The 20914-nt window shown below is 39.2% G+C and overlaps 1 protein-coding gene across 1 annotated transcript; it reads left to right on the top strand.

Moving 5' to 3' along the window:
* Positions 1 to 317: 317 nt before the first annotated feature.
* On the top strand, positions 318 to 20322 carry LOC104608735 (pre-mRNA cleavage factor Im 25 kDa subunit 2). The gene is made up of 7 exons (XM_010274808.3): positions 318 to 610; positions 1598 to 1643; positions 4879 to 4972; positions 5064 to 5137; positions 12433 to 12519; positions 12595 to 12705; positions 19595 to 20322. Exons 1-7 carry the CDS (start codon positions 492 to 494, stop codon positions 19664 to 19666), a joined length of 603 nt encoding a protein of 200 aa, XP_010273110.1. The 5' UTR covers positions 318 to 491; the 3' UTR covers positions 19667 to 20322.
* Positions 20323 to 20914: the final 592 nt, after the last annotated feature.

The raw sequence follows: 20914 nt of genomic DNA on the forward strand, positions 1-20914 counted from the left end.
GTTGTGCGTCGTGAAGAAGAAGATGAGCAGTGTTCGAGGGATTATAGTGTTGCTGAGACAAGGTTATTTTAGTAAAAACAGATGCATATTAATTGTAAAAGGGTAAAATAGGTATTTTGAAAAAAATGACCATCTTTTTAACGTTTTCCGTTTTGGTTATTGATAGAAGGGAGGTATTTGTTGATTTCTTCAAAATTAGAGAGAGATTTTGCTAAAGTGAAACTATAGGGGAGGTTTTTATAATTGTCAGAAATTTCAGGGGAGGTTTGTGTATTTTACCCTAAAAAATAATTCACGAACTCTTAAGGGCGAGGAATAGATTGACAGTTTTTGAAAGAAAGAATGGATTTATGCGTTTCGAAGTTCGAATGAGATTATCAAAGTACAGGGTCCTAATTTGAAAATTTCACTTTGTTTCGAGGACGAAAAGAGCGGTCGAGCAGGGAGCAGCGTACACGAGCGAGCAAGCGGACGAGCTACGATTGACAGACATGGTTAATTCGTCGGTGGTGAACACGTACCCTCTGTCAAGCTACACCTTCGGAACGAAGGAGCCGAAGATGGAGAAAGACACTTCAGTCGCAGATCGTCTCGCTCGAATGAAAGTCAAGTAAGTATCTCTCCAACGCAGAATAGAACGAACAGTGGAATATTGAAAGCTCTAGGGTTCGAATACTATGATCAACTATGTTTTGCATTTTCTTCGATCTCACTTCTCTAATATCGAAACCCTAGATGCCGGTGCCTTCGTTAGTTTTTATGCCCCTGGTGTTTCTCTACTGCATTTCTCAAAATTTAAATCTTTCATTTTCAATGTTCTATCTGGTTTTACTTCTTCTAGTGTTTCTCTTCTGTGGACTTGGTGGTTTTAATTTGAGTTTTGACCAGCGTTTTTGTTTCTGGTATTGCTTAAATTTCCATTTTGCGAGTACTTGGTTCAGTTCAAATTTCTATTTATTTTTATGGATGTTGGCTCTTTCTGTTAAGCATTTCATTATTTATAGAGACAGGAATTTCATATAGGGTTAGAAATGAGCATATTTATAGGAGTATAGCAAGATAGTTTGTTGAATTGATTTCAGTTGAGGGCCCTGGTTAGTTCCACATAATAGTGTAGCATATGCATATAAAGATCAGAAACATTTGTTTTATTATTATTATTGTTGTTGTTATTGTTAATGAATACATTTATAGATCAATTAAGGAAAAATGGGTTCATACGAAGCCAAGGGGCCTCCAGTTCTTATCAAGTTATCATAAGTTTATTATTAATGGTGGATGTAATATGGGTCATCTACTTATTTATATTACCTGCTAATGAAACAGAGGACTGATTTGACTTTGTTGTATTGTTAGTATTGGTAGGGACCTAAAGATTTGTATTTGGGATAAAATATAGTCAATTACCTATGTAATAGAACAAAGATGATGCTTATGGAGGACTTGATTAATGAATGTTAAGAGTTAAAAGAAGATTCATCGAATTTGTGTTTGCATACGACTTAGTTTGGATTGGATGATAAATGTCTGTCCTTCTCCTTTGTGATGTCATATCTTGAGCAGTCCATTGAGCAGTTTTATATGTTATAATTTGCAGCTATATGAAAGAAGGCATGAGGACAAGTGTTGAAGCAATTCTACTGGTTAGTATCAGTACCCAGATTCTGCATTTCTTTTTGGCCTATTGATATTGTTGGATGCTCTATTTTTTCCTTAATTTTAATTACTTATCTATTGGATTTGTTCTTTCTCAGTCCAACTTCAAAACCCAGTCTTCCACCTATGGGATTCCTCTTGCACTTACTACCTAGATAGTTAACATACACTTTTGTCTAAATTGAATTTTGAATTTTGATTTATGGTCAACAACATCATTCAAAGTTCAAAAAAAAAAAATTCTGCCAACATTGAACATAAATACATAGTACAGATGTTGATGATCAAAACACTGTATTAATAGTTTAAAGAATGACAGATTAGTGATCTCTTATGGTTTGTTGCAGTGTTGTACTGAATGCAACTCTACAAGTTATGTTTCAAGCCTTCCTGCTGCAAAAAGGACCTACTTGTTATGGGCCCGAGAATAGGATCTTGTCATGGGTCGGTCCACGGGGAAAACCTCCTGTTTTCCCTTGTTCCTCCCTGCTCTTGATGAACCTATCTTGGCACCCTAATGGTGATTTGTCTAAGAGATCACCTAACTCTCCTTGCTCTCTTTCTTGACTGAAAATTTTGATGGTTTTATTCAATATTCTCAGCTCCTTAAATATGAGATTACAAGAGATAAGAGTCCTACTTTTAGGAAGACTCCCTACTAATTTATCCTACTGAACTGATAAGATAAGATAAGACTCCCTACTAATCCATACTACTGAACTGATAAGATAAGAACACTGAATAGATAAGATTCCTACTAATCACTGCTATTGAAATCAGATAAGGGTAAGAATACTGAATAAGATAAGATAGGATGAGAACACTAAATTGCTGCTGCTGAGAACACTAAATTACTGTTGCTGCTGCACTAACTTACTGCTGCTGCTGCCGGCGTCCACATCACTGCTATACATTCAATCTCTATTGACCCCTGATCTAGATAACCCATTAACAATTGCATTCAAATATTTAGGAACCCAACTAAAAACAACAGAACAGAAATGCATAGAGGTAGCTGATTTCATTCAGCATGTGAAATAATCATTATGGGCATGTTCCAGAGCCTTCACTCCATCTAATTACATTGGAGAATTCCTTTGAACCAAGAGCAGTGAAGGCTTCTCTGTTATAGTGCTCCTAAGACTGAATGAAAGAACCATTTTTCCACCATGAAACCAGCTTCAGGGGGGTGCTGGTGGTATAGGATCCAAGCATGTATTCCCTTCCCTATAAGATATTAATCCTACTAGTTCATTTTCTTTAGGAAGATCAACTAGTTCCCTTCAGTCTTGTATGGACATGGACACGCTGACATGGGAGTTGGAATCTGACATGTGCCCAAAAGTCTGACCTCATAAGATGAGAAAACATGGATTTGTGGATGCATTTATAGGAAAGTATATGCTATTAAAATATATATATTTTTCTTACATTCTAACAGTAGCAGACTTACAAAAATGGGTGTAGAAATATCATTTAATACAAAAAATATTATTCATCCTGTACATTAGCTATTTAATGTTTTTTCAATAATTGAATGATAATTTCATTAATCAAAGAGAATAAACTTTTACAAGCATCTGTTGGAGAGGTGCAAGCTGCAACCTCTCCTAAACAGTATAGGAATTCAAAAAGAACGATTACAAAGCTGCCCAATATAACACTTCCCTAGAGGACCCTTGTTTAACAAGAGAGTCAGCCAAAGCATTTGACGCCCTACCCACCCATTGGACTCTAATTTTCATACGTCTTGTTAACCATTTAGCTTTTTTATGAGATCCCTATAACTCCAAATGATTAAATCTGGGTTCAACAACCAGCCCACAATCACCTTAGTGTAAGTCGAGTTGTTGAACCCCCAACCCAAAGTTTTTGGGTTGAGTTGGGATTTGGCTGGGTTAGGGTTGACTCAAATTCTCTATTTCCCTCTGTCAAAATTCTTTTTGTTTTTCTACAATCAAGGGTTGAGGTCAATTTAATTTTATCATTATTATATACAAAATGACACCATTGTCACGCTATAGAAAAATTTTGCCTAATTTATATTTGTTGACATACTTATAGACAATCATGCATATAGATAAATACATAGATACATATAAGCATAATATAGATACATGATACATGATACCTTTATAAATGCATCATGCATAATTGCATATATACATACAAGCATACATGCATATATAGTAGTTAAATAAATACATGTTTATATAATAATTATACATATAAATATGAAGCTAAGTCAGGTTCAGGTTGGGTCAGGGTGGCTGAAGCCTCAACCCTAGCCCAATCTGAAGTTAAGTTGGGTTCATACTTTTCAACCCTGAGCCTAACTCGAACTTCAACCCAGCCCGACTTTTCGGTTTGGGTTCGGGCTAACCCAAATGAAGTTGCAGCCCCATGTGCAAGAGTGTCGGCCTGGGTTTGATCATATACATATTGTGAATATGCTTTAGAGTGTGTATAACAGTGGTGGTCCAGGGTTGGACTACCTGAGGCCTTGACAACCCAACTAGGATCTAGCTACCTGAGGCCTCAACCTATGCCCAATCTGAATTGAGGCCAAACCCAAGTCTTTGGGCCTAGAACCAGCACAGATATTAAAAATCCAGTTCCAGCCTGTGCAAAAGTTCATTTTGGGATGGATTGGGCTGAGTTTGGGCTTGCCCAAGTTGCAGCCCCAAATCTAAGCAATGCCAGTTGTACACATGCCAATACATTTCAGAAATCCCAAACAAGATGGCCTCTATTGTGCATTTATCATCAAATGCAAAAGAAAAAAAAAATCCTTTAAGACAAAACCTACTGGGTTATGGTATTCTGTTTGGATAAACTTATCTTTTACTCAGCTTAGTGCCATTTAATAATGGCTGAAGCTGTTTAATTGAACAATTTATTTGTTTGTCTTTTGGTGCATAAAATAATTAAATGATGAAATATTCAAGGGTAGAGTAATCTACCTAACTTGAGCTTCAATCATTGAGGAACCCACAACCTTATTAAAAATTTATTCACCAAAAGACAAAGCAAGAAGCTTTTTGGTTCAGCCACTTCAGATGTTACCAAATGGTCCTTTAGTGTGCAAGTCTTGGATTCATTTCTTCCTAAGTTCCTCTTACATTCTTGCATGCCATTAACTCTGAGCTTCCAAGATTCCTTTCAGATGGACCAAGTTAATTGCCTTAATGTACCTGAGAAAATTTGGCTTTGAATTTACAGGTACAGGAGCATAACCATCCCCACATACTGCTTCTGCAAATTGGAAACACCTTCTGCAAACTTCCTGGTGGTCGTTTGAAGCCTGGAGAAAATGGTAAATATCCCCTTCCCCAAGTGACAGTACTTCATGTTCTTGAGTTTCCTTATTTTGTCTGATTAATTATTCTTTTGTCTGACCTTGGTAGAAATTGAGGGATTGAAGAGAAAATTGTCTAGTAAACTAGCTGCTAATTCAACTGCCCTTCAACCAGATTGGCAGGTTTGTTTCTTAATTTCTTATTGTAATTCTAGGTGTCAAAAGTGGACATTATCTCTCATTTCTGTTATAATCAATGCTATTTCTCTTGGGTTTGTGGGTTGTTTTTTCTTTATTGTAGGTGGTTTCTTGTCACCTTTGTTGTATTCTCTTCTTTCTTAATAAAATCTTCCTTTTTTATTTATTACCAAAAACAAATTTCTCTTCTATGTCATGTGGCTATGCCTGTATTCATCTGTTTATAAACCAAACCAAGGTTCAAAGTATCGACACGTATTGGCCCGTATCGGCTGATACGTATCGTTCTGGGACCCCTCCGATACGCCCTTATAGTGGGTATATCGGGGGTCTGACCGGTTCAGGGGATGGAGGAGACCTAAACTGCCCCCCCTGAACCGGTTTCAGAAAAAAATTAAAAAAACTAAAAAATATAGTATTGATTCGCCCGATACGCCCATATTGGCGTATTGGGCGTATCGATATTTTGAACCTTGAACCAAACAATATTGAAAAAAAATTTCATGTTGAAAACTTTCTACACTGCTTGTGGTTTCCATACCAATGAAGTTTTGATTATCTTTTCATGAAACACTTAATGTTACCAAAAAAGCTGTCTTCTCAATACTACTATTGAGGTCTCTATTATCTATTAATTTCTGAGCAGTAATTCCTATGTTAACTATAGTCATTGGATATTTTAGTGGCACTTCAACTGGTGCATTCTTTGTAGGGCCAATGGTGAAAGCTGCTATCACTTATTAATCTCCTGACCCTTTGTTTCAGCTATTTGGGTTTGGTGCTCTTCTTTGTTTGGTTGCAGGTGGACTCCCCCTCCAACTGTACAAAGCTTGTTTGCTTCTTGCTCTGTTGGGGGGCCAATGAAGAGGGGTTGTTGTGGAGATGTGTAAGGGATGTTGTTTGCTGGACAATTTGGGAAGAAAGGAATAAGAGATTTTTTCTTTGAAAAGGAAAGAATCAAATAAGCCATTTTTGAAACTATTACTGGCAAGGTGATCCACTAGGTGAAATCTTGAGAATATTTGAGAGCATTTCTGCTGATGTTTTGGCTAGAAACTGGAAGGAAGTGGCCAATTCTGCTCCTCTCAACTTTGAGATGTCCACTATGGTACCGATCAGAAGCTGAGTTCATAAAACTGAATTTTGATGGGATGGTGAAGGTAACTTGGACCCATCTGGTGTTGAAAGAGTTTTTAGGGATGAGGGAGGGAACATAATTGCATTATTTTCAGGTCCTATTTGGAATGGGAGACTCGCTCAGAGCTGAAGTTATGGTAGTTATGGAAGGGGTAAAAGAGCAAAAGAATTGAATATCAGAAAGTTGATTGTTGAAGGCGACTCAAAGCTGGTTATTGGTTGGCTGCAAAAAGAGGAGAATGGTTTTTGGAATTTGCCGATGGGAAGAAGTTCAAGTGGCTATCCCAAGACATGGAGTTAAAGCTTCAATGAATGAAGAGGAGTGCTAATAAGGTGGGAACTAGTGTGTAGGAGAAAAGAAGAAGGTAGGTTGGGATTGGGTAATCATAGTTTTCAAGGCACCAAGGCAAGGCTAGGCAACCATGGCGAGCCCAGGCGCCTAGGTGCCTAGGTGATGGAATTTAAAAATAAGAAGCTGATGGATTTCTACCCCTTCTGAACTAGTTTTTTTGGTTTTATGTATTCTGCACTTACCTTTGTGTTTCTTGATGAGAACAATTACTAAAATAAAAGAAGAAAATAAAGAAGAAAAGTAAGGGGCGGAGCCCCTGTTCTAGACCCAGAAAAGCTGGTGAAAAAATATTAGAATAAAAGAAAAAATGTGAAGAAGAAAAGAAGGGGCTCCACCCCTGTTTCAGACACCAATGGTGAAAACAAAAAAAAGCTGAAAAATGCAAGAAGTTAAGAACAAAAGAAGGGGGCGGAGCCCCTGTTCTAGACCCAGAAAAGCTGGTGAAAAAAAAACTAAAATAAAAGAAGAATATGGTGAATAAAAGAAGGGGCGGAGCCCCTGTTTCAGAGACCAATAATGAGGGAAAAAAGCTGAAAACATGCAAGAAATTTAAGAACAAAAGAAGGGGGTGGAGCCCCTGTTTTAGTCCAATAATATGATTCAAACCAGGAAAGGAGAATGGTTTTAGTCCAACAGAAAGGAAGAGGAGAAAAATGAGGCGTAACCATTGTTTTAAAACAGTGGAAAAAAGAGAACAAAGCAAAGGAGGAAACTGATTAACTCACCTTGACTTAGAGGACTGTGTTGGAACGATGGAGGGCTGTTCTCTCCGCTTCCTCAGTTCGATTCTTTTGTCAAAGTGAAACTCTTGAGATTATTTTGTTTTTACTTGCAACAAAAACATGATAACATGCAACATGCCCTATTATAAAAACTAAAACCAACCAATAAAATATTATATATTATATATTTATTTTTATTTAATAAATATTGCATACTATATATGTGTTTCAGTCCCCTAAGCATGTGCCTAATACATTTTTTCTTGGCGTTTGGGGGAGGTGCTCTTTGAAAAGCGCCCAGTCGCCTAGGCATCGCCTTGACAACTATGTGGGCAACCTGGATCTAAAGAATGCAGCTCTGTTGGGAAACCTGGATCCAAAGAACTAGTCTTTGGAGATGGCCTTTAGAGAGAGATAGACTATGGCATGAGGTGATAGCAAGTATTCATGGCACTATGGAATGTGGGTCTATCATGTTGGGCTACATTATCCACACCTTAGAAAGAAATTTATTGTATCCGTCCTTTGTTTCTTAACTTTGTCAGGTATGATGTGTTATGGGCCCGGGAATAGGATCTCGTTACGGGTCGGTCCACGGGGAAAAGCTCCTGTTTTCCCTTGTTCCTCCCCTTCCTAGCTGAACCTATCTTGGCGTCCTAGAGGGTGATTTGTCCAAGAGATCACCAAACTCTCCTTTTACTCTCTTTCTTGACTGGAAATTTGATATTTTTATTCAATAATTTCAGTTCCTTAAATAGGAGATTACAAGAGGTAAGAGTCCTCCTTGTAGGAAGACTCCTTGATAACTAAATTGCTTACAGATAAGATAGATAAGACTCCTAGATAAGACTAACTAAACTGCTTACAGGTAAGATAGATAACGACTCCTAGATAAGACTCCCTACTCAAGGAGGATAAAAACTCCCTAAGATAAATCAAACTCTATACTAATCCTTATTGGAATAGATAAGATAAGAGTAAGAAAGCAGATAAGATAAGGATAAGGTAAGATGAACTGTGGCTAGCTAGATAATCTGATGAGGGTCCCACGTTACTACTGCTGCCGGCGGCGGTACTTCTTCCCCACGAATGCGTCCATAACATTACTCCCCTCTTGGACTACGAGCTTGTCCTCAAGCTTGAAATCTGGATGTCTTGGAGTTCAATCAAGGGAATCCAGGATAGGTGGAATGATTTAGCCCTCCTAGATCGGGTTCCACTGAAGGGGGTTCATCCTCATCGTCCTCTTGTTCTACCAGGAGGCAGAAAAGTCTCTTGCACTTGTGCCTTGCTGAGTAGAGTTCATCACAATCAAAACACTGTCCCCTCGCCCTGCGTTCCACCATCTCAGCCCTGGACAAGTGCTTAATAGGGGGTGCAACAACGCTGCTCCCCTCACTGGATGCTGATCTAGAATTGTGGCTCGTCTATGGTTTCCGTTCTTGGCTGGCTGCTGAAGATGGAGCCATTCTGAGTGGTTCCGGGGATGCCCATACGGATGGAGGCCGCCCCATACTGAAGGTTCCGCGGCTGAGCTGCATCTTTCGTTCGAAGGCGCGAGCTAGATTCATGGCTGTAACCAGGTTGGGGGGGTGTTGCATCTCCACATCCACCGTCAAGGGTTCTGCTAACCCTACGGTGAACATGTCTACCTGCTGGTCCGGTCGTACCGAAGCTGCTCTGGCAAGGAGGGTCTGGAATTGGCGCTGGTATTCAGCCACCGTTCCCGTCTGTTTGAGGTTGATCAATTCACCTAACGGGTTGCTCGTCAATGGGGGTCCAAACCTGAGGAGGCAGTAGGATTTGAATTGGGTCCAACTGAGCCCGGGTTCCTCCTGCTCCAATTTATAAAACCAGAGCTGCGCCTCCTCCGTCATGTGGAATGCGGCCAAGCTTACCTTGTCGCTGTCCCCTGTCCGTTGGTTGCGGAAGAATTGCTCGCATTTGTACAGCCATCCCAAAGGATCTCCGGCGCCGTTGTATGAAGGTAACTCCAGCTTGCTGTACTTGGGAACGACCGCAGCTACTGGGGCGACGACCTGCTGTTCGCCGGACGACTCCGTCAAGTCTGGTCGGCGGCTGTTTGTGGTTACAACCCCTTCTGGATTCCTCTCTTTGTTAGAGAAATACGATTCCAGCAAGCGTCGCAGCTCCCGGACATCGTCTTTGACCTCACGAACCTCCACGCTGGTTTCCACGAGCCTATGCTCCAGTTCGTGGACCCTGGATGATAGCTGCTCCAGATCTCCCATGACGGTTGGCTCTGATACCAAGTTGTTATGGGCCCGGTAATAGGATCTTGTCACGGGTCGGTCCACGGGGAAAAGCTCCTGTTTTCCCTTGTTCCTCCCCTTCCTAGCTGAACCTATCTTGGTGTCCTAGAGGGTGATTTGTCCAAGAGATCACCGAACTCTCCTTTTACTCTCTTTCTTGATTAGAAATTTGATATCTTTATTCAATAATTTCAGCTCCTTAAATAGGAGATTACAAGAGGTAAGAGTCCTCCTTGTAGGAAGACTCCTTGATAACTAAACTGCTTACAAATAAGATAAATAAGACTCCTAGATAAGACTAACTAAACTGCTTACAGGTAAGATAGATAAGACTCCTAGATAAGACTCCCTACTCAAGGAGGATAAAAACTCCCTAAGATAAATCAGACTCTATACTAATCCTTATTGGAACAGATAAGATAAGAGTAAGAAAGCAGATAAGATAAGGATAAGGTAAGATGAACTGTGGCTAGCTAGATAATCTGATGAGGGTCCCACGTTACTGCTGCTGCCGGCGGCGGTACTTCTTCCCCACGAATGCGTCCATAACATGATGCTTGTTCTGGTAATTCTGTTTTATTTTGGGAAGACATCTGGGTGGGTAATTCAGTTCTCAAGGACCTTTTCCCCTCTCTTTACTCCATCTCCTTGTTTAAAAAGAAGGTTGTGTCTCAGTTCCTCCCCTCTCCTGTCACCATGCAGCTTGCATAACTCTATTTTAATCTCGCGTACGTTTTCTAACTCTATTTGGGTGTGGTTTTCCTCTTTGTTTGGCTGTAGATGGACTTCCCTGATGGTTTGGAAGGTCTTTTTAGTTCTCACACTTTCAGGTGCTCTAAAAGAAGAGGTAGGATTGTGGGAAGATGCACTAGAGCAGCAGTGGCTTGGACAATTTGGGAAGAAAGAAACCTAAGAATTTTTGATGACAAGGAAAGAAGCAAAGAAGCTATGATTGACATAATAACTGTAAGGGTGGCACATTGGGTGAAAACCTTAAAGTTGTTTGCTGACTTTAAGGTAGAAGACTTCTTCAGTTCGTGGGGAACAATTGTTGACTCTAAATCCAGAAGACATTAGTACATGAGGTTTGGTCTACTCTAGATGCTGAGTGGAAGAAATTGAACTTTGATTGCAGTTGTTTGGGCAATCTTGGCCCCTCGGGTATTGGTGGGGTAACAAGGGAGGAGGATGGAAATATTTTAGCCATGTACTTAGGTCCTGTTTAGCATGATATTGTGGTGAGATCAGAATTGATGGCAGCAGTGTATGGAGTAGAAAAAGCTAAAGAATTGGGGATTGACAGGCTGATTATTGAAGGGGATTCAAAAATTGTTGTGAGTTGGCTGAAAAAGGGGAAAAGGGGTAATATGGAAGCTAAGGAATGAGTTCAGGCGATTCAAGCGGATATCTAAAGACATGTTTATCCAAATAAGGTGGATTAGGAGATCTACAAACAGCTAGGCTGATGGTTTAGCTAAAGAAGGAATTTAGAGACAATCTATGTTCTGGGCTGTTTTGTAAATAGTGGGATAGTTTCTTTTGAGCTTCTTGCTTTTGTGCACAACTTCTTGCTGTAATTGCCTTTTAGTATAATGAATTGAATTTTGTGGTGCTGATAAAAAAAGCTGGAAGAGAGAGGAATGCAAGAATTTTTCAAGAAAATGAAAGAAGCTTCCTAAATGTCAAGGACTGCATTTTGACAAGAACAATACTTTGGTTGAGAACTATGGACTCCTTCCAACCCTTTTCCTTTGATGACCTTTGGAGGAACTAGTCAGCTGTAGCAGCTTTCTCTTCCAGGAAAGGTAGGATATTTGCAGATTGGGTTCCTCCTCCTGAAGGATGTGTAAAGATGAATTTTAATGGAAGTTGTCAGGGTAACCCAGGACCTTCTGGAATAGGAGGGGTCTTTAGAGATAAGGACTGTAACATCTTAGCCCTATTCTCTGGCCTAGTGGGTTTGGGAGACTTTAATAGGGTGGAACTGTTAGCAGCCTACAAGGTATTCTAATTGCACATCAACTTGGGGTGGAAAACCTAATACTTGAAGGAGATTCTAAAGTTGTTGTGGGGTGGCTGGCAGATTCAGACTCAGTGGTTTGGTGCTACAGATACGTGCTAAAGAAAACTAAGCGGCTAACTAGAAACTTGAATATCAGCCCACACTGGGTGGGAAGGTCGGCAAATGTGTTGGCTGATTGTCTTGCCAAACAAGGGGCAACAGGGAAATCTTATACTGGGCTGTTTTGTAATCTTTTCACTACTGTTTTTTCTGTAATTTTCTTTTAAGGAGAGGTTGCACCATGTGCCTCTCCTTGGGATGCTTGTACTATCTATCATTTCCTGATTAATAAAATCACAATTCAATTCAATTATAAAAAAAGAGGAGTGCTAATTCTTTTGCTGATGTGCTTGCAAAACAAGGGGTGGGAAGGGACAATTTATTATGGGCTGTGTTGTAATCTGATTTTATTTTTATTTATGGAGAGAGTTAAGAGAGCTTACCCCTTCTCCCTCCATATTGTACTTGTTCCTCATCTGCATTACTAAAATTGTTGCTGTTATTGATAAAAAAATGGAAATGGAAAATTGTCTCGTTGTATGTTGCCTCATGTTATCACCTATGGGGTTACCCATAGTTGCCCATGGATTCATTCATTTATTGTTCTGTTCTTTCTAGTTGTGCCATTCATTTGTCTGAACATACTCATTTTTTCAATGCTTGTTTTATTGATGCCTTGCTATTGTTGTCCACCATGTGGTTTGATGAAAGTCACTGATTGGATCTTGTTGCAGATTGGAGAGTGTGTAGCTATCTGGTGGAGGCCAAACTTTGAAACTATTATGTACCCATACTGCCCTCCTCATATCACAAAACCTAAGGTAAATTCTTTGCCCAACATTTCTGACATCGGAAGCTTTGTGGACTTTGCTGAGCCAAATGATTTCTTGTTCCAGGAATGTAAGAAGCTATTCCTTGTTCACTTGTCTGAGAGAGAGTACTTTGCAGTGCCAAAAAACCTAAAACTGCTTGCAGTCCCATTATTTGAGCTCTATGATAATGTTCAGGTATGATGATAGTACTGTGTTACTTTATCCTGTGCAACCTAATCATGGACATGAGGGCATGCATATCAGGGATATCTGAGAATAGATGTTGCTTTAGGAGATGATACCATTATTGTCTTATTTGCTGTATCCCCCAGAGAACCACAAATTTGGTAGCATAAATTGACTCATGATTCATGGTATACAATTTGCCAAAGTTAAGGCAATCCAATGAATTATAAATGTTTATGTTCCTATAAAGAAATAATGTAAGGACCCCATGACAATGGATATTGCACTAAACAGAGCGGAATGGCAGAACAGGATTCATGTATCTGACCCCATATAGTTGGGAATTGGGAGAAGGCTTAGTTGAATTAAGAGTTCATACTTTGCATATTAAACAGAATGTTGGTTTTCACTTTTAGCAAAAATGATAAAAAAAGCATGCACCTTCACTTGATTTTAGAATATTGTAATTTAGGGAATCCACAACCTTATGCTATTATCTAAGTAGTCCTAATGTTTTTTTTTGGATAAGTAAAAAGGAAAATTATATTAAGGGAAAGAAAAAACTGAATACAACCTATTGGTATTAAGGTAACACCCCACAAACTCAACAAAAAATCCTATCACCCACTCTAGAACAATTTACAGGGAGAGAAAGAAAAACTAAAAACCACTATTGCACCACGATAGCAGCACCTTGAAACTCTTGTGAAACTCAATTCAATCTTCCATCTCACCAAATAGAACAAAAACAATTACAATTTCAAATCTCTATCTCACAGTTTTGTAACCCCACCATCTCCAAAATCTTTCTCCCGATCTTCTCCTAGAAGTTGAGAATTTGAAGTGAAAGACCTTGGTGACCTGCGATATTTCTTGGGAATTGAAGTTGCCCGCTCTAAACATGGTATCTTCATTTCATAGAAGCAATATGCCCTTGATTTCCTTGAGGACACTGGGAAACTAGGAGTTAAACCAGTAGACACACCTATTGAATTGAATCATAAGATAAGTGCCGAAGGGGGTGAGCCTTTTGAAGACAAAGCCATGTACCAACGGTTAGTAGGAAAGCTCTTTTGTCTATGTCTTACTCGTCTTGATATCTCCTATGCTGTTAGTGTTGTTAGCCAATACATGCATTCTCCTAGAACCACTCATCTATTGGCTATGGAAAGAATCCTTGCTTACTTTTAGAGATGTCCAGGTCGTGGTATACTCTTTAAAAACAATGGTCATATGAAAATCAAGGTGTATATTGATGCTGATTAGGCCGGATGTGTTGATGATAGAAGATCAACTTCAGGGTACTGTGCTTTTGTTGGAGGTAACTTAGTGTCATGGAGTAGCAAGAAACAAAATGTTGTTGCTCGTTCAAGTGTTGAGACAGAATACATGTCAGTGGCTCATAGTGTGGCTGAAGTGTTATGGCTGAGATCTCTTCTTGAGGAATTAGGGATTGAGTATGAGAAGCCATTGAGGTTGTATTGTGATAATCAAGCTGCCATTAATATTGCTCACAACCCCATCCAGCATGACAGAACTAAACATATTGAGGTTCATTGCCACTTCATTCGAGAGAAAGTTGCATCTCAAGATGTTTGCTTGCCCTATGTTGCCTCTAATATGCAGCTTGCTGATCTCTTCACCCAAGCGGTCACCAAAGTCAAATTGGAATCAGATTTGTGCAAGTTGGGAATGATCAACATCTATTTCCAACTTGAGAGGGGAGTGTAGTAATACAGTGACCTGATATATTTACTTGTGGTCCCATAAGTTCAGTTATTTTGTTGCTTATTTTTAGCTTTATGTTTGCTTTCTTGTACTGTTATGGGTAGCAGGGCATTTTTGTCCTTTTACCTAATGTTATGTTAAACACATATAAATAATACAGCTTAGGGTGGCAGTAATAGAACATTTTTGCCCCATTCTTCTCCTATTCTTATTCTCTTTTCTTCCCTTTTCTTCTCCTTTCTTCTCTTTTGATTTCTGGGTTATTTTTCAACCTAAAAGTGATGCTAACAGCAATAACTTCAAGTTAAAGCAAATGACTAGGGTTCAAGTCTCATAATTTACATTCTCTTTAAAATAAGTGCATAATAAAGTAATATGTACAATAAAAAGTCATTAATTAACATGAGTAAAGAGGTGGATTAGTGGTAATTAAGCAATATATAAAAACAAGAGGTCATGGGTCCAAGTCTTGTTTAATCACATTTTAAAATTTTGTTGAAGGATCTAGGCGGTTTCATGAAATCGGGACCAGTTAACCGGTTTTTAGCAAAACAGTTATTAGGGTATGACCGAACTGACCAAGGTCCTAGGTCACAGTTTAACCGGTCCGGTCCAGTTTCCTAAACATTGGATTTTACCTCCTCAACATTCTATGATAGTCCTCTCATTTGCTGTTTGACAATATAGTCCTTCCTCTTCTTTCATTTCAAATCATCACCGTCTTCAATTGTGATAATCTTCTTCCCCGCTTCACATCTTGCCATCAGCCACACCCAATCTTCCTATGCTGCTTGTTCTAATATACCCTTCATTATCTAGTTTTTTCAAATGGCGGTCCCCACCACTAATTTCTCTTGGCCGACCACCCCTTGTCTCCTTGTCTTCCTTCTCTTCCATGTGGACCACATCCGCCCTTCCACTTTGATTTGAGTTGGCCACATAACCAACACTTGAATCCTCCATAGCCAACTCATTCTTTTCTTCCTCTTCTTCCTTAGCCTGCCTCTTTAATTTCCTCTCTTCTCCTGCCTCTTCCTTTCCTTTGTCGCCTGAGGCTTCTGATCCGAACCCACCCCCTCCCTTTTCCTCCTTCCTCTATGTTCTTCTAATTTTCTACCGACATCTCCTTCCTTTTCCCAAAAAGCCTACAATCCTCCCTTTCTATTATCAACCGTAACTGATATCTTTCTCCTGCAAATGTTAGAAACATACTATGAAGGATAGAGGATTTATCCTTAACCTCAATTAATATTCTTTCCATGCCCAGCTTCTCCTAGGATCAATTTCTATCGTCTATTCAATCCTTCCTCTTCCTCTCAAACACTTTGAAAGCTCTCCTAGAAAAGCTCTTACCTCCCAAGAAAAATAAGCCCAAAGACTTGCCGATTTCCACCACTTTATCGACTAATTTCTTCAAATCCAAGCTTCCCTCCTTCCCCTTTGACAATGCCTCAACAGAAACCTCTTTAACTTCGTTTCCATTTCTACTGTTCTTCTCCTCTAACACATCATCCTTTTTTGACTCCACCCCACGAGGATCTGCCGGAAGTTTCTTCTTCCCAGCTCCTTGTAACAATCAATTTTCCACACTAGGATTTAGGGTTCACAATAGTTGATACTAAGAGGTTTGTATTTAACTCCTCTTCTATTATAAATCCTTTTATATTTGTTAGTTGGCCCTGCTCGAACCAGGCCAGCCTTGAAAAGACCTTGGTGACATGCACAGCATTAAACTTGCATGAAACTCTGGACTTCTTTGGAACCTCCTAAGCGTCAACACTTTCAGCCAAAACATTCTCCTTCCCCCTACAACCCAAATGAACTCCCAACCTTTCAATGGCCATTTCAGAGACCAAATAGTCGGAGTTGCCCCTAACAAAACATCTTGATTCAAGTTTTTGATTATGTTCACCTTCTTACCCTCACCTCCTATGCCTCCTCCCTTCTTCCTGTCCTTGAGATCACTGTTCACGGTTCACCACCTCTTCCACTGCCTCCACCCTAAGTGCACTCACATCCCCATCTCCCATCTCCATCCCTCTGTTACTCCATTCAAATCAACGACTAAGCCCCTATTCTCCGGGATCAATGTGGTAGAAGAAATAGAACATGACCCTTGTGAACCTTCGGTTGACACAAGAGAAAGAGCATTGGGCCTCACCTCGACCAGGTTACCATGAAGAAGTTCCGCTGATCATAAATTAGCCACCTGATTCTCATGACAACCAACATTTATGGAATCTCCATAACCTGCAGCCTCCAAAAAACCAAAGGTCGAGCCTGCCTTTTGAAGAGAAGATTGCATAGATCTAGAAACCGCCCAACACCTACTCTTTTTTTCTTCCTCATCGAACTCCAATCACACCTGTAACTTTATAGAGGGCCCCATGTTTCTTAAAGGTAATTAATTATTTCACATCTAAACCCCTGTCTTTAAAACATCAAGGTTTCCTCGCAGTTGCTGAGGAACCTCCCAAAGGAGAAACCCCTTTCTTCCTTAAAAATCTGGCCCCACTTAGCACTTATTAACTGCTCCCATACCATTCTCGAAAAAGCCCCATTGGCCTCTTCAAAAATATCCCCCTCATTAAGTTCTCCCACTATGTGTCCATTATTAACTAATGTCCTCTCATCCCTTTCCCATGAAATTCCTTTTTCCCCTCCCAACCTCTCCTGATCCACATCTCTATCCTCCGCATGACTATCCAACTCCCTGACTCTTTGACTTCCATCCTCTTCCTCCTTTAGCCATCTGATCTCCTGCCCTATCAGCTCCCCTCCTTCCTCTACAAGACATTCAAATTCTTGAGTTCAGTCCAGCAAAATCACTGATACCTCCTCTAACCAGCGAAATGGGATACAACCCTCAATCACCAGCTTCTGATCATACCACTTCCCTGAAAAGTTTAATGCCAGACTCAATGGAACCAAATGAATATCCTCAACTTTGATCAGAATTTTTTGCTGCTACCAGATTCTTCATCTTGTATGTTCGAGCATCAATTTTTCTGAAGCAACTGCAGGCATTTCCCATAGCACAAAATGTTTGCAGATTCCAGGCATGAAGAGGAACCCTGAAAACGTTAATCCACACAAAAACTCCTAATCCCCACTTCTCGGATTGCCCCCACCAGTGGGTTTCATTTTCCCAGCCTGAGATCCGACGACCCATCTTAGAAGAAAGAAAAAAAAGCCTTCATTTAGCTTCCTCACCTGAACGTCTTTCAAATTCCACTCCGATCTGACCCATCTTAGAACCTCCACTTTGTTAGGTTCAGAGTTGACAAAATGACTAACCAGACATTTCTCTAATCATTTCACACTCTCAAGAGCACCTTTGATCGATTCCACGAACATTTCTCTAACCATCTCTAGCTTGATATCTTGCAATGTCAATCATTTTGAGATTGCCAAACAGTTATCTCTTGGCTAAAGAATCGAGAAGAAATACCTTGGAGGATGAGGCCTTTAGTAAGGCAGGCACTCTCCCTAAGGGATCCCTTGAACACCTCATTCAACTGGATACCTAGAAGTGCCAATATGATGGCTGACCCATTGGCTGGAGCTTTAGTATCAAAGGATCATCTAGAGTGGGGTTGTCCAGGACCAGTCTGTAATCTGTAACTTGTTAATCTTTTAAAAGTGCAAGTTGCTAAAAAGCTCCAAGGGCACTTTGTGCCTGGGGCACAAGGTGCAAGTCAAGGTGTGTTGTTTTTTGAAGCAAGGTGTATTTTTTTTAATTCACAAAATGCAAAAAAATGTAAAACATTCAAATAAATCAAGAAGTATTAACTATTAAAAAGTATTAATTAATAAAAATGCAAACTTTAATTTTAAACTGGATGTTTTAAAAATTCTATTAGGCTATTAGCTCAAATTAAAATACATAAACATAGCATATAAAACATATTTAAAGTGAAAATAAAAAAACAAAATCAAATATAGCATATAAAAAATATTCAAGTGTGTCAAACTTTCAAATCTTTATCTCCTTCCAATTGCATTATTTCAAATAACCAATGTGATGTTAAACATCTTTAATTCCTAATTCTACATTTCTACAAGTTGCTTTTGTACCAAGCCCCTTGAGGCAAGTCCAAACAAGTCCATGTTAGTGTCTTAAATTCTTAATCCTTCAAAAATGGTTTTATAATTTTAATTATCTTTTAAAAAATATCTTTTATTAGGAAGAATGGATGAACAACCTTAACAAATAGGGGATTTTCAGAAAATGGCAAAAAGCACACATTTTAACAAAGGTGCAAAAAAAGTGCATGCCTAAGCTGAGGTGCAAGATGCACCAGACACATGCCTAGGAGCACTAGGCGTGCACCTTTTCAAAGGAGATGCGCCTGGGCCTAGGCAAGGTGCAGACCTTGAAATGCACCTCACCTTTGAGTTCAATTTGTACAATGAATCTGTAAAACTGTTTCTTTCATAGAAAGGACAATGGTGCATTGAGTATTATATTGGAGGATATATAACCTCGTGTTTCGGGAAAATACAAGTATCTACTTTGACTAGAGTGTGCTTTAAAATTATATGGTTTAAACATTTTATGTAGATATCTTATCTGAAGGATATTTTAGTGGGCATTCGGTATTTGTGACAATATGGCCAATTGACCATTGTGTTTATACTTTATTTATGCATTGGAAATTGGGAAAAAATGGGCTTGGCACAAACTACTATTCAACATTTGGAGGAAATGCCTCCCCTATGCAGGAAATGGCTAAATGATGTTTCCTCTAAAAATGAGTTTCACATAACCCGAGATAAGAAGCAATACAAACGTTTATACCTGATCAGCCCAAACAAAACAGGATTATGGTTTGGTAAGGTCTAATCATCTATGTGTCTCTGACATGGTGGAGAAACAGCCACATAATGCAATGATATCAAACACCTTAGTTATGATTATCACAATCCATGCCCCATGGTGGTATATTTGGCTCTTGAACTTAACCCTGTTTTCTTGCCTGTAATGATTAGTTGCTATATTTCTTTATTGGAAAATATTATCCTAGTTTTCAATATATATCCCGCTTGAAATACTTATGTTATTCTTCTTGCCTGTAATGATTAGTTGTTATTCTTCTTTCTTGGAAAAATATTATCCTAATTTTCAATATATATATCTGGCTTGAAATACTTGTATTCTTTATTGCAGAGATATGGGCCAGTTATCTCTACCATCCCACAGCAGTTGTCCAGATTCCAGTTTAATATGATCAATGCATGAAATGGAAAGAATTGCGGAGCTCACACTATGATGTGCATTAACTTACCTATTAAATTATGGGTTGGGATTTCAAGTTTTGGATCTGCATATGGAACTGGGGCTAATTCATCGTAATTGTGATCTGTTTAGGCGGTGTTTATTAGTCAATTTATAGACTTATTCATATATACTAGTTGATCTTGTTCTTCGGTCTTGTTATTTGGGGGGTAGAGTTCATTTGGGAACCGGGAAATTCCTCTCTGATGCATGCTTGCCAGTGTTAAAACTGTGGAATCATGTGATAGAAGAAGAATGATAGTTAAACGATCAGGTTATGGTCTACAGTTATTGATATAGCCTGGCCGAAAGATTTCTTCCAGCTCCAGCACAACCCATGCTTGCCAATGTTTTCGCCATTCGTTTGGGAATCCTGAGACCAGTAAGAGTAAGCTCTTTTGTATGGCTGGGAAAAATGTTCCTTTAACGTTGTCTTATTTTAGGTTTTGCACTTTCTCTCACTGTATTTTTGTAATTTGTAATTGTGTTTATTTTGACTGTATTATTAGTCCCTCGCCATTATTTTGTTTTCTCCTGCAACACTACTATAAATCCTTTCTATTGCTTGAACGCTATTTGATCCTACTAATGTTGACCGCTCCTGCTGGATCTTCACTCCAGAATTATAGAAGTAGTGATTTTTTAATTGGTATTGATATCTATAAGTTGGTATCAGGTGTCAGTATGTAATTGCTATCGAACTAGGTTTCCTGCCTCGTCAGAACTCTGCAGTTAGCCAGTTAGGCTTAGTAAGGTTTTTAAAAGCGAACCGGAAACAGAACCGGTTAGGGGACCGGTTTCTGGTTAAGCGGTTCAACCGTTTGGGTTGAATGGTTTGACCTGTGATGTTATAAATAAATTAAAAATAAAAAATAACATAAAATTAAATAAAAACAGAAAAAATACAGAATAAAACTAGATCATCCTATATCCATAAATTGAGAATCTGAGACTGAGTTCAATTAGCTTTACTCTGGAAATCCTCATCATCATCTCTAATTCCAAAGACTGCATGAAAAAGAATTAGAGGTAATCTGATGCCAAGTGACAAAAGAAGGTGAATCACAGCATGTGTGTGGATGAACTCAACATTGGTCACGATGACCAAGATTCCAATGCCAAGGACTAAGCGCTCAATTAAACCGGCGATAGCAACCAACGGAGGCAGTGCAGGAAGCTACAGAAAATCAGTTAAGCTTGTAATTTGTATCA

The sequence above is a fragment of the Nelumbo nucifera genome, chromosome 6, assembly GCF_055504915.1.
Source record: "Nelumbo nucifera cultivar China Antique chromosome 6, China Antique-T2T, whole genome shotgun sequence".
In the NCBI taxonomy this organism is placed as follows: Eukaryota; Viridiplantae; Streptophyta; class Magnoliopsida; order Proteales; family Nelumbonaceae; genus Nelumbo; species Nelumbo nucifera.